This window comes from Cebus imitator, unplaced genomic scaffold (assembly GCF_001604975.1).
Source record: "Cebus imitator isolate Cc_AM_T3 unplaced genomic scaffold, Cebus_imitator-1.0 Scaffold521, whole genome shotgun sequence".
Classification (NCBI taxonomy): domain Eukaryota; kingdom Metazoa; phylum Chordata; class Mammalia; order Primates; family Cebidae; genus Cebus; species Cebus imitator.
Window position 1 is genome coordinate 1,032,154 of NW_016107836.1, and position 14,056 is coordinate 1,046,209.

Genomic DNA, 14,056 nt, shown 5'->3' on the forward strand with positions numbered 1-14,056 from the left:
ATTAAAAAAAAATTTTTTTTTTTTTTTTTTATGAGATAGGGTTTCGCTTGTCGTCCAGGCTGGAGTGCGATGACGCAATCTCTACTCATTGCAACCTCTGACTCCTGGGTTCAAGTGATTCTCCTACCACCGCCTCCCCAGTATCTGGGATTATAGGCACCTGCCACCACTCCCAGCTAATCTTTTTGTATTTGTAGTAGAGATGAGGTTTCACCATGTTGGCCAGGCTGGTCTCAAACTCCTGACCTCAAACTCCTGATCCACCTGCCTCGGCCTCCCGAAGTGCTGGGTTTATAGGTGGGAGCCACTGCACTGGGCCTCTTTATTCTTTTAAAAGTAGTTAATACATGTGCATGCTTCAAAAATCAAAAGGTACAAAAGGGCACCCAGTGAATAGTTTCTCTCTCCTTCTTGTCCCACAGCTACCAAATGTCTGCTTTCTTGTGTATCCCTCCAGAGGTATATGGAGATATTCTGAGATCATTCCAGGCTGATTTTATCACACAGAGGCTAGCAGGAAGTTGGGCTTTGGGTCATTGGTCCTGGTATACTCTGAGCCCTTGCCCTTCCCACTGTCTTTTCTAGCAGAGAGAGAGGAAGAAAGATCCCCGGTCAGGTATGCACAGCCTGAGAGGCAAGGTGGCAGGGAAAAGAGTCACAAATTGTCCCTTGAATACATAAATCCAGTTACTGATGCTGTCGTCCTCACCTGATGTGGGCGGCTGGAGCAGTTAGAGGTGTATTTTACTTACAACCCCTTTTTCCCCTCCTCCACTCCAGCTCCTTCCATCTGAAGGATGTTCTCACTACCATTGGGGAGAAGGTATGCCTGGAGGTGAGCAGCTGCCTCTCCCTGTGTGGGTCCTCCCCCTTCACCACGGACAAGGAGACCGTGCTCAAGGGCCAGATCCAGGCTGTGGCCAGCCCCGACGACCCCATTCGCAGGATCATGGGTATGTTTGAGGGAAGGCAGGCAGCAGGGATGTGCCCTCTGAGGGGCTGGAGGACAGGCCCCTCTGAAGAAACCTGAGGGCTTAGCTGGGGTTAGGATGCTGATGGGCAAGGAGACAGTGTGATGAAGCATCACAGAGAGACCAGGGCCACCCAACAGACGGGCACTGGACCAGGCAGCCATCATTGTTCTAAGGGCTGTGACTTTGGAATCACTCACCTGGGTTCACAAGTGGTACCCCAGGGCTTACCGTGCAGCTTGGGCGTGTGACTTGTCATTCGAGTTTCCTCATCTCTAAAAGTGGGAAATAAGAGCAGCAACCTTACAAGGTCACTGCAGGGACTCCCTGAGACGAGATGGTGAAGCACTTGCTATAGTGCCTGGCAACACATAGTAAGCCCTTAGTAAATAGGAGCAGTTACAAAAATAGCTGAATAGCAAAATGAAGATGTTATTTAAAAATACTATTAAAATATTATTAAATATTAGTATGTAATACTATCAACATATCAAATATAATAAAACTATTAAGATGGTAATAAGATATTGCTATTTAAAATTTATAATAAACTTGAAATATTAAAATATTTTTAATGCGGCCAGGCTCAGGGCCTCATGCCTGTGATCCCAGCACTTTGGGAGACCAAGGTGGGTGGATCACCTGAGGTCAGGAGTTCAAGACCAACCTGACTAACATGGTGAAAGCCCATCTCTACGAAAAATACAAAAAAAAATTAGCTGGCCGGGTGTGGTGGCTCTTGCCTGTAGTCCCAGCACTGTGGAAAGCCAAGGCGGGCAGATCACCTGAGGTCAGGAGTTCAAGACTAGCCTGACCAACATGGTGAAACCCCATCTCTACTAAAAATACAAAAATTAGCTGGGTGTGGTAGCTAATGCCTGTAAGTCCTAGCTACTTGAAAAGCTGAGGCAGGACAATCTCTTGAACCTAAGAGGCAGAGGTTGCGGTGAGCTGGGATCGTGCCATTGCACTCCAGACTGGGCGACAAAGCGAGACTCCGTCTCAAAAAAAGAACATTAGCCCGGCGTGGCGGCATGCACCTGTAATCCCAGCTACTTGGGAGGCTGAGGCGGGAGAATCAGTTGAACCCAGGAGGCAGAGATTGCAGTGAGCTGAGATTGCACCATTGCACTCCATTTTGTAGAGACAGGGTTTTGCCATGTTGGCCAGGCTGATCTCAAACTCCTAGACTCAAGTGATCCACCTGCCTTGGCCTCCCAAAGTGCTGGGATCACAGGCATGAACCACTGCACTCAGACGAGACTTATACCATTGGTAAGGAGGCAGGCAAGTGCCTGCAAGTAGACCTGTGGCCAGCAAGTTGCTTCTCATCCTGCTGTCTGGGTTGTTTTGTAACAGCCAGTCGTAGTCATGGGGATTACAAACCAGCCCTTACTGGGAGGATCACTTAAAACCAGGAGTTCAAGACTACTTGGGCAACATAGTGAGACCCCATCTCTACCAAAAATAAAAAATATATATATAAAATTAGCCAGGACAGTGACATGCATCTGTAGTCCTGGCTACTCAGGAGGCTGAGGCAGAAGGATCATGAGCCCAGGAGTTTGAGGCTGCAGTGAGCTATGACTGCACCACCACCGCACTCTAGCCTGGGTGACAGAGCAAGATCCTGTCTCTAAAAAAAAGAAAGAAAAGAAAAACCAGTCTTTGGGTAAGAACAATAAAAAGATTTCTACTTGGTGAGGCTACCAGCTCTGGGAACCTTAGAGAACCAAACTAACTTAAGAATAAGGGTAATAGGGCCAGGCATGGTGACTCACACCTATAATCCCAGCATTTTGGGAGGCCAAGGTGGGCAGATTAGCTGAGGTCAGGAGTGCGAGAACAGCCTGGCTAACATGGTGAAATCCCGTCTCTACTAAAAATACAAAAATTTGCTGGGCATGATGGTGTGTGCTTGTAATCCCAGTTACTCAGGAGGCTGAGGCAGGAGAATCACTTGAAACCAGGAGGTGGAGTGAGCCAAGATTGTGCCATTGCACTCCAGCCTGGGAGTCAAGAGGGAAACTCCATCTCAAAAACAGAAAAAAAAGAATAAGGGTGATAGGGTCAGGTGTGGTGGCTCACACCTGTAATCCCAGCACTTTGGTAGGCCGAGGTGGGCAGATCACTTGAGGTCAGAAGTTCAAGACCAGCCTGGCCAACATGGTGAAACTCTGCCTCTACTAATAATACAAAAATTAGCTGAGCGGGGTGGTGCACCTCTGTAATCCCAGCTGCTCGGGAGGGTGAGGGAGGAGACTCACTTCAACACGGGAGGTGGAGGTTGCAGTGAGCTGAGACTGCACAACTGCATTCTAGCCTGGGTGACAGAGTGAAACTGTTTTGGAATAAATAAATAAATAAATAAATAAATAAATAAATAAATAAGGGTGGCAGGTCTTGTCAGCAGTTTTCTGTCTCTATTGTGAGGTTCAGGAGGGCGTAAGTTATTTGCACCTGAGAGGATACCCCAGGCAGGAGGCAGGGCATGTAGTTTAAAAAAGTCCATTCCATATAAATGTCTCTATTGTTGTTGTGATAAAATCTGCAAGAAGTATAGCTTGATCAAATCTTTTTTCATGAGGGTACACAAGAGTGCAAAAGCATTGTGAAGGGGAATGGACTAGAAAAGCAGCAACCTAAATTATTCCTCAGAGTAGGACAAGTTTACAAATGCTCCTGACTTACTTGGCAGGCAGCAGAGAAGGAAGCATGTGCTGCTTTCATAGAGGCTTAGTAGGGAAAACGTCACCAGCTGCTGGTGCTTCTCTTTACTTTTTTGAACCTGGAATTCCTGCTTTATTTTTCTACCTTTTTACGTGATCATCAGCAATGGCTAGCATTGGTCTCAGGATGTGTTGCTCCTCCAACAGCAGAGCATGTCTCCAGCCACTCGTGTCTTACTCACTCACGCATTCATTCTATTATTATTATTATTTTTGAAGACAGGCTTGCCCTGTTGCCCAGGCTAGAGTGCAACGGCGTGGTTTCGGCTCACTGCAACCTCCACCTCCTGGGTTCAAGTGATTCTCATGCCTCAGCTTCCCGAGTAGCTGGGACTACAGGTGTGTACCACCACACCTGGCTAATTTTTGCATTTTTAGTAGAGACGGGACTTCGTCACATTGGCCAGGCTGGTCTCAAACTCCTGACCTCAGCCTCCTAAAGTGCTGGGATTACAGGTGTGAGTCACTGTGCCCGGCCACTCACACCTTCATTCTTGCATTTCAAGTGTGTTTGAGCTTCTCCTGGGAGCTGGGTCTCATGCCAGGCACTGTGCTGAGTGCTGAGGAGACATGGTGAACAAGATGAGCTGGCTCCTACCTTCATGAAACTACCATCTAAAGGGGAAAGAAAACGTAATAAATGGGATGAGTGTGCAGAAGTCCAAGGTGCTGTGGGAATCTGGTCTGGGAGTATTGATTGGGGACCACCTCCCCTAAGGTGATGGTTAAAGCTGAGGACTGAAGCACATTCGGGGGTTTGTAAGGTGAAGGACAAGAAACAACTAACCGCTTTCTTTTCATCACAGAATCTCGAATCCTGACCTTCTTAGAAACCTACCTTGCCTCGGGTCATCAGAAGCCATTACCCACAGTCCCTGGGGGACTCAGTCCAGTTCAGAGAGAGCTGGAGGAAGTTGCTATTAAATTTGCTCGCCTGGTCAACTATAACAAGATGGTCTTCTGTCCCTACTATGATGCAATCCTCAGTAAGATCCTCGTCCGATCCTAACGTGTATGCACCTACAGCAGCAGTATTACTCACTCGCCGCAGAATACCTGTTCTCAGCTCTAATGTTGCATTGGAAAATGGCTATATTGTACATGTCTATTTAACAGCACCGATTCCAAAGGGAAGAATATTATGTATCACTGTTGGAAAGATTCGTTGAAAAATGCACTGAATTCTATTTTGAGAGATTGTATTTATGAGTGCAAGTTTACAAATCAAAGAAGATTTTTGTTCTCGAGTTTTACAGGTAACGTTCAGCTGTGTCTCCACTCCTTTCCCATCATGTCATTCCAAGGAGGCTGGGACCTCTCTCTTCTGCAATCTGGGTAGTTCTTCTTTCAGATACCCCGTGCTGACAGCCATCCAAGCGTAAAAGAGACCAAGCCGTGACTTCACCTCTTGCCCTCCCTCAAACAGCCTTGCCCCCGACTCCTCCCTCCTGCTATTTTTTGTTAGAAGGGCTACATAACATCTTTGTGCCATTTTCTCCCCCTGTTTATTGCATAGGGCTCCCAAGCCCTTTGTTCTAGAGGAGAATTATTTGTCTCCTTTTTTTTTTAACTTTCTTTTTTATATTTAAATTTTTTTTTCTTTTAACCTTCCCCCGAAGACACAGAGTTATTGGACTTTAAAAAGCTTGTTCTTTTATACAGAATTACGCCTGCGTCTGGATGACAGCAGTTACAACTTATGACATCTATTGAAAGGAAATTCTTTGATTTTCAACCCTTGAAAGTCAGAGGAAATTTTTTGAAAAATAGTTTACTGTAATGTGAAGGAAATGTCTGAAATTCTTACTTAAAATTTTACTCTGAGAGAATACACAGATGTGTTGATTAAATTAAATTCTGGGATTAGATTAAGTGTTTTCAGATAAAATAGCTTGAGTTCACGAATCTCCTAGGTAAGGAAGTCATAGAGAATCTCTGGTGTTTGAGTATTATTTTTCAAGGAACTTCAGTGACCAGAATTCCTGACATGTCCTCTGACTGTGAGTGATTTGGGTCTCACAGATGATCTGTTCTGTTTGTTTGTTTGTTTGTTTGTTTGTTTTAAAGTGTACACGTGCATGTATGTATTTTAGACAGGGACATTATATTAGAAGCAGAGCCATGAAGTTGGAATGATCTCCAACCTCCAGAACAGCAAGGGGTCAGATTATATTACTGTACGAGTAATGCAGTAATAGCAGCACGTGAAGCCTTCTGGACGGGAAGCTAAGAGAAACTTAGAAGCTGGCCGGGTGTAGTGACTCATGCCTGTAATCCCAGCACTTTGGGAGGCCAAGGTGGGCAGATTACCTGAGGTCAGGAGTTTGAGACCAGCCAGGCCAACATGGTGAAACCCTGTCTCTACTAAAAATACAAAACTTAGCTGGGCGTGGTGGTGCATGCCTGTAGTCCCAGCTACTTGAGAGGCTGAGACCGGAGAATCTCTTGAACCCAAGAGGCAGAGGCTGCAGTGAGCTGAGATCATGCCACTGCACTCCAGCCTGGGTGACAGAGTGAGACTCTGTCTCAAAAAAAAAAGAAACTTGGAAACCATTTCAGAAAGACCCCAGGAAGACCAGCAGCCATCCCTGCACACCCAGGGGTAAGGGCTACGTTTCACTACTAGCAGCTGTTTTCTCTGATCCCTCTTTGTAAGGAAATGCAGTGATTGTAGGTTTTCAAGAAAGACTTGAAGAAGCAGTTGGGTGGGTATTCCAATAGGACTGATGGGGAGAAAAGCAGATATTCCATGAAAAGGATATTGGTCCCGGTAGAGTCCGAATACATTCCGCTTTCAGGATTTTCGAGATTGCTGATGGTCCCAGGGTTTATACAAGGACTTGGATCTGGTGCTAGGAGCTCAGGTAGAAATTACATGTATACAGATCAGCACTGATGTTGGTTCTAATCTATGATGATGTGATAAATTAAACAACAACAAACAGGGCTGGGCATGGTGGCTCACACCTATAATCCCAGCACTTTGGGATGCCAAGGTGGGAGGGTCACCTGAGCTAGGAGTTCAGGTCTAGCCTGGGTAACATAGTAAGATCACATCTTTACAAAAAGTACAAAAAAAATTAGCCTGGTTTGGTGGCACACGGTTGTACTCACAGTTGTACTCCCAGCTACAAGCTGAGGCTGAAGCAAAAGGATTGCTTGTGCCCAGGAGTTTGAGGCTGCAGTGAGCTATGGTTGTGCCACTGTGCTCTAGCCTGGTTGACAGAGCCATAGCCTGTCTCTCCTCACCAAAAAAAGTAGAGCCAGATATATCTTTAGATCCTTGGCTGGAGACTGGAGAATCTGGGGCCACTGTAATCTGGCAGACTGACCACATTTTGTGAGAGGACTTTTATTTATATTTATTTTTTGTTTGTTTGTTTGAATGTGTTATTTTTGGGGGGGGGCGGTGGGATGGAGTTTTGATCTTGTTGCCCAGGCTGGAGTCCAGTGGCGCAATCTTAGCTTACTGCAACCCCCACCTCTTGGATTCAAGCGGTTCTCCTGCCTCAGCCTCCCAAGTAGCTTGGATTACAGGCATGCACCACCATGCCCAGCTAATTTTGTATTTTTAATAGAGACTGGGTTTCTCCATGTTGGTCAGGCTGGTCTCAAACTCCCAACCATGGTGATCTGCCTGTCTCGGCCTCCCAAAGTGCTGGGACTACAGGCATGAGCCACTGTGCCCAGCCTGAATGTGTTATTTTTTTAAATAGAAACCATATCACTTCGTTTCTTATAGCGAATAATTCAAGAGGGCCCCAGAAAGTTCTTTCATCCACAGAATTACAGAAAGGATAAGCACCCTCACCACCCAAGCCTTTGGTTCATTTGTTTTATTTTGTTTTGATCTCTGTTCTCTTACCACACTGACATGCTGCATCCAGAATGGAACTCTGTCTCTAAGTTTTATACTAGTTAGGAGGCTAGTCTGTCAGAACATCCCTAATTTAGCTGAGGAACCTGGGAAAGTCTTCCTTGATTTTTGCTTCATCCCGAGTCCCGTAAATGTTTTCTTTAAAAAGCTGCAGGCAAATGATGTAGAATGGACAGAGACATGAGACAGAAATCAGCAGAAGGGCAAAGAGTATGGCTCCCACGGCACTAATAGACAGTGGCCTCCCAAGGCTAAACACAAAAAGCAGTGTGACCACCACATGGCTCCAGGGAGTACATGCCTTTAGTTTCTTCTATAACATGGGCCACAGGACAAAAACCTGGAGGCAAGTGTTACCATGATGAAGGCAGGGACTGGGGAAGGCGTGATGCCAGCAGCCAGAAGCAAAGGTGGCCATGTTCAAGGATAGCGTGCTGGACATAGTGGCAGTATTGGCACCACAGTCAAAAAAGATGAGGTGGCCCAACAGCATGAAGACGGACATGGCATAGATGGTGTCAGTGCTGAGAGACTCTGCCAGGTTCTTTAGCACTGGTGAAAAGCCATAAGTGAAAGTAATGAAGACTAGGACACTCTCCAGGTCAGCCCACCAGGTCCACCCACTTTTCTTCCGCCCTTCATCTCCATCAGTGAAATCAAACAAAACACCCAATCAGTGAAGAAGATAGGCCAGTCCCAAAAAGCCAATGGGAGGCCAGAAGACCCTCATCCATGGAACACCAGATAACCAGAAAGTCACAAATGCTGCACAACTGCTGGATCACCACACTGGACTCAAGTACCACAGTCCACCATTGGTATTTCCAAGCCTGGATGTTTTTCCGGAGCTCTTCCAGGAACCAGGTCCACTAAGTTGTCAGGAAAGGGCTGTTTCTCATATAAGACCTTCTGCCACTTTACCTCCTTGGCGTCAATTACAGGTTGGGGGCACATTATCCTTTCAGACTCAGGCCAGTTTAATCATCGCTTCATAGAAGTCCATGTGGTTCTTGTTCTTGATGAGGTTTTGAAATGAGACCTCCCTGGATGTTCCATGCTGTGGTTGATGTTCTACCGACCTTTCCTTGTTTTCAAAGGCAGCAATCCAGGCTAGACCTAAAACAGATGAGTTTGTCTCTGAGACAGGACAACACAGCCAAGTTCCTGCCAAGAGTTCCTGGGGATGCGTGGCTGGGGAATGGCAGCCACCTGCCTTTTTCCTTGTGAGGGTACTTTTAAAGAAGAAAATCACATCTTGTATAGTATGTTCAATGAGTTCACTTCTGGAATTGTTCTCTTGAGGTGGAGGTTGCTCTGTGGCCACTGTGCCTGGTGATTGTATGATCCTGGGTTCCTGGGCTGAGAAGCCTCAGCCTCAGAGTGTTTGGAGGCTTTTCCTCCCCCTGCAAGGCTGAAGGAGAGGAGCTTACCCCCAACTACACAGCAGCGATCACCACTTCCTACATCTCAAAAACTCTTCTTTTGTAAGAGTAGATTCTTTCAAGGTATTTTTCCTGTCCTGAGTTCTTACATTGCCAGAATTCCATTTGGACAGTTTGAAATCTTGATACATGAATAATTGGCTTCACGGACTCTCTTGGCCCCCCACTACCTCGATGTCCACTGGTGGAGTTCTGCAACTGGCAAAAGGCAAGAATGAAGGAAGCAAACTTCAGAACCGCAATATTCATATTGAATCATTTTGTTGTTGCTCTATGAAGATAAATAAGCTAATTTTCTTCCTGGAATCTCATAGGATTATTACTAAGGGCCAGGGAGATCCACTTTGTTCATTTAGTCACTCAGGAAGCATTACTAAGCATCCAGCTGCACTTTCCCCTACAGCTGTCTCTCCAAAACAAAACATCCTTTGGAGCGTGGTGTTCTTCAGAATAGAACGGATTCTATATGCTGCATTCAGTAACAGGTTGTGGAGACAAGTGTCTTTTCCAGGTATATTTGGCAGTAGTACTTTACTACTTGCGGATAGAACTGAGAGTGAGGTCAGTATCACCAAGCCTCCTGGATTTCTTCAATAGTCTCATGAATGAGTGAATGTTTAGAGCAGTAACTGCTACTTTGTTGGGTCTTGGTTGGGTGGATGGATTCTCAGTCCTGGTGTTTTTAAAAATTTCATTCTGGCTGGGCGCGGTGGCTCACACCTGTAATCCCAGCACTTTGGGAGGCCGAGGCAGGTGGATCACAAAGTCAGGAGTTCGATACCAGCCTGGCTAAGATGGCAAAACCTGGTCTCTACTAAAAATACAAAAATTAGCCAGGCACGGTGGTGGGCGCCTGTAATCCCAACTACTTGGGAGGCTGAGGCAGGAGAATCACTTGAACCTAGAAGGTGGAGTTTGCAGTGAGCCGGGATCACACCATTGCACTCCAGCATGGGTGACAGAGCAAGACTCCGTCTCAAATTCCCTCTGAAGCAAGCTATAATATGTGATTATTTATGTGACGATATGACTCCACCATAAATGTACTTCAGGTAAGAAGCACACTGACATGATATCTTACTGATCAAATGCAGTTGGTAGGTATATATGAACTTTTTCCTCTGTGAAGAAAAGCTATTAATAAGTTTGACTTAATAGGCCTAGAGTATGCACATACTGGCCAAGATTCTAAATGGATTATTCAGCAATTCTGTTTTCGTGGTGGTGCTTATTTTCATTTCTCCAAAGCCTTAAGATTCCTGGGAATAGAGCAAGTATTGCTGCCACCAACTTTGCTGTTGAGTTTCAAAGAGAATAGGTGTTTGCTGTTTGATTTTTGGTGACCTTTTGGTGAGCTCTGATTTATATGTGGAACATTGGTGTTTCTTTTCATTGTGAGGCCAGGTGGTAGAGTGGACAGACTGGGAGCTGTCAGGAAACCAGGGCTCGGATTGTCCCTCTGTAATGTACTAGCTGGGGCAAATCAGGGCGCATTCCCAACTCCTTTAAAATGAAAGGACTAGATATGGTCTTTAAGCTCCCTTCTGATTCTAACGTTTGGCGGTAGCAGGATTGTGCACAAAGCTCCCAGTTTAGAGAAAGATCTGGGTTTGAGTCTTTTTTCCTCTATCGCCGCCTTACTGGCTGTACAGCATTGGGCCAGTCATTCTCCTAAGGCCTCAGTATTTTCATTGTTAAATGGGAACACTCCTAATTCACACTGTTGCTGTGAGGATTACATTTGGTTGGAGTGTTTGAATGCTTTGTACATAGAAAAGGACTATCCTTTTTGTTTTTAGCTACAAAGGTGAACATGTAACCCTCTATCCGTAGTCGCACATCTGCTGTGGTGTTAGGTTCCACTGTTAGCACCCAACTTCCCTTCAGTCAAGCACATTCTACAGGCCGATAGGGAAGGTTTTCTTCCTGTCCTCTCTTAAGACTTGTTTACGTTCATCATCTCTTCTGTACTAGAGCTGCAGTCTTACCTTTGCCCACTTCCTGACATCCACCTCCACCCCAGTGATTTCTCCCCATCTCCACCTCTGTATTATTTGAACTAAATGAATCCTTGAATGAACAAATGAATGGATGAATGAATGGTAATGGATAATGGGCTATGAAGTCATATTTAAAGGCACTGTCTCATTTAAAAACAATCTAAATAAATAACTACGATGATATTTGCAAGTGTGTATTTGTATTGGATTTTGCATTATATAATTATTTTAATCGAAAGACTTTTTGGTCATAGTATTCAAAGCAACTTCAAGGGGTAAGGAAGGGGATAACCTTTAAGCCCAGGTAAGCTCTATTTATTAAACTATCAAATGTTCACTGGTACTTTCAGAAATAGCCAGAGTTCTACAAAATATGTGTTAAAAGCCTAAACAGACATAATTCTACTTACAACTATCCTTCGTGTGGGTTTCTGTCACACCTGACTTACATTTATTGCATATTGAACCTAAGAACCAGAACTAAGCTCTAGGCCTGTGTTGATGGAGTGTCACTTTTCTTGACTTAAAAGTAACCTTAAGAAAGAGGGGCCAGGGAAGACACTGTGTCTCACACCTGTAATCCCAGCACTTTGGGAGGCTGAGGCAGGTGGATCACAAGGTCAGGAGATTGAGACCAGTCTGGCCAACATGGTAAAACCCCATCTCTACTGAAAATACAAAAATTAGCCAGGCATGGTAGCACGCACCTGCAGTCCCAGCAACTCAGGAGGCTGAGGCAGGAGAATCGCTTGAATCTGGGAGGTGGAGGTTACAGTGAGCTGAGATCACACTGTTGCACTTCAGCCTCCGTGATAGAACGAGACTCTGTCTCAAAAAAACACAAAAAAGGGGCTGGGAGTAGTGGCTCACGCCTGTAACCTCAGCACTTTGGGAGGCCGAGGCAGGTGGATCATTTGAGGCCAGAAGTTCTAGACAACATGGCTAAACATTGTCTCTACTAAAAGTACAAAAATTAGCCAGGCATGGTGGCATACGCCTCTGCTCCCACCTCAGACTGCTGAGGGAGGAGGATGGCTTGACCCCAGGAGGCAGAGGTTGCACTGAGCCAAGATTTCGCCACTGCAATCCAGCCTGGGTGACAAAGTGAGACCCTATCAAAAAAAAAAAAAAAAATTATGTAGCTTCAACAGCAAATACAAGTCATGGACTGGCTACTCCCTAAGCATTTCCTGAAGGCCTGGTATATGCAGGCAACCAACTAGGCACTGGGGGTGTAGTGGTCAACCAAACAGACGTGGTCCCTAGCCATGAGGAACTTATGGAACTTCCAGCCTAGTTTGGAGAGATGAAAAAAATAAATNAAAAAAAAAAAAAAAAAAAAAAAAAAAAAAAAGAGGGCTGCGCATGATAGCTCATGCCTCTAATCCCAGCACTTTGGGAGGCTGAGGTGAGAGGACTGCTTGAGCCCAGGAAGTCAAGACTAGCCTATACAACACAGGGATATCCTGTCTCTACAGAAAATTTTAAAAATTAGCTGGGCATGGTGGATGGCGATGCATACCTATGCTTCCAGCTACTTGGGAGGCTGAGGTGGGAGGATCATGCTGTGATCATGTCTCGAAACAAACAAAAAGACATCTGAAAATTTTTGTTTTGTTTTGTTTCTGAGATGGAGCCTCACTCTTGTTTCCCAAGCTGGAATGCAGTGGCACAATCTCAGCTCCCAAGCTCAAGCAGTTCTGCCTCAGCCTCCCTGAGTAGCTGGGATTATAGGCATGCACCACCATGCCCGGGTAATTTTTGTATTTTTAGTAGAGACAGGATTTCACCATGTTGCCCAGGCTGATCTTGAATTCCTGACCTCAGGTGATTTGCTCACCTCGGCCTCCCAAAATGCTGGGATTATAGATATGAGCCACTATGCTGGGCTGAAATTTTTATTCAGTAACACATAAGTTCACTTGCTCGTTGTCACAAAGAACTGCCAACTTTAATGAAGTTTGTCTTAGGAATTTTTTAAAAAAAAGCAGAATGTATGAATATGATGACTATAATAAAATTGAACTCGATATTTATTTATTAACTGTAGGCCAGTACAGGGTTATAAACTTATCAAATAAATTAATAATTATTGACCAAGGTCAATATATTAACAAAAATGGTGTTTTTTTTAAAAATTCTTTTTCATTGGTACAATTTGGTTGTTCAGAGAGTTTACTAGCAGCGTCTGTAACCTTTTCCTTTACTAGATGTGGCCACATAGATGCAACCTCTTTTCCCCTTTGTTTTTTTTTTTTTTTTTTAAACAAAGTCCCGCTGTGTCGCTGGGTTGGAGTGCAATGGTGCGATCTCAGCTCACTGCAACCTCTGCCTCCTGGGTTCCCGCAATTCTCCTGCCTCAACCTCCTGAGTAGCTGGGATTACAGGCGTCTGCCACCATGCCCAGCCAATTTTTTTTGCATTTTTAGTAGAGACAGGGTTTCACCATGTTGGCCAGGCTGGTTTCGAACTCCTGATCTCATGATTCACCTGCCTCGGCCTCCCAAAATGCTGGGATATGGCGAGTATCACATTGAGGTCACCACCTGTGGAGGTGTGTCCTGCAGACCCTGACTCAACGACGGATGAGTGAATACACTCTTACACCTAGCACATTGATTTTGAGTGAGCTAGGGTTGGTCGTCAACAGCTTTCAGAGGGCAATTGCAGCTAACTGACTACCACTCACTGCTTCTCATCACATTTATTCAGTATAGATTTAATAACAGAGGTTCTAAGTCAACATACTTGTGGATAATTAACATGGTTAAAAGAGTGGTTTTACGAATGACAAAAGTTTACATGAGCAAACAGAGACAAAGGAATGTGGGGTAAACAGACTTAACTGGGGAAGCTTTATTGTCCCTATCTTTTACCCTTTGACTTAAAATTCTAACGTAATGAACTGGCTGCCTTCAGCTAGATCCATTAAAACCCTCTGGCCTGGCCGGGCGCGGTGGCTCAAGCCTGTAATCCCAGCACTGTGGGAGGCCGAGGTAGGTGGATCACAAGGTCAAGAGATCGAGACCATCCTGGT

The 14,056-nt window shown here is 45.1% G+C and overlaps 1 protein-coding gene and 1 pseudogene across 4 annotated transcripts in view; one reads left to right on the forward strand and one right to left on the reverse strand.

Annotated features, from left to right (window-relative positions):
• TCP11L1 (t-complex 11 like 1) overlaps nucleotides 1-6,641 on the forward strand; it is a 33,369-nt gene extending 26,728 nt beyond the window's left edge. For 2 of the 4 annotated variants that reach the window (XM_017514253.2, XM_017514252.1), the window contains exons 9-10: nucleotides 781-953; nucleotides 4,507-5,531. In XM_017514253.2, the coding sequence (XP_017369742.1) occupies nucleotides 781-953; nucleotides 4,507-4,709 (376 nt within the window). In that variant the 3' untranslated portion in view covers nucleotides 4,710-5,531. Of the gene's footprint in view, nucleotides 1-780; nucleotides 954-4,506 lie in introns of all 4 variants that reach the window. The other 2 variants (XM_037733383.1, XM_037733381.1) reach the window with 2 other exon arrangements.
• A 1,009-nt stretch (nucleotides 6,642-7,650) lies between these two features.
• LOC108293063 lies at nucleotides 7,651-8,531 on the reverse strand (annotated as a pseudogene).
• Nucleotides 8,532-14,056: the final 5,525 nt, after the last annotated feature.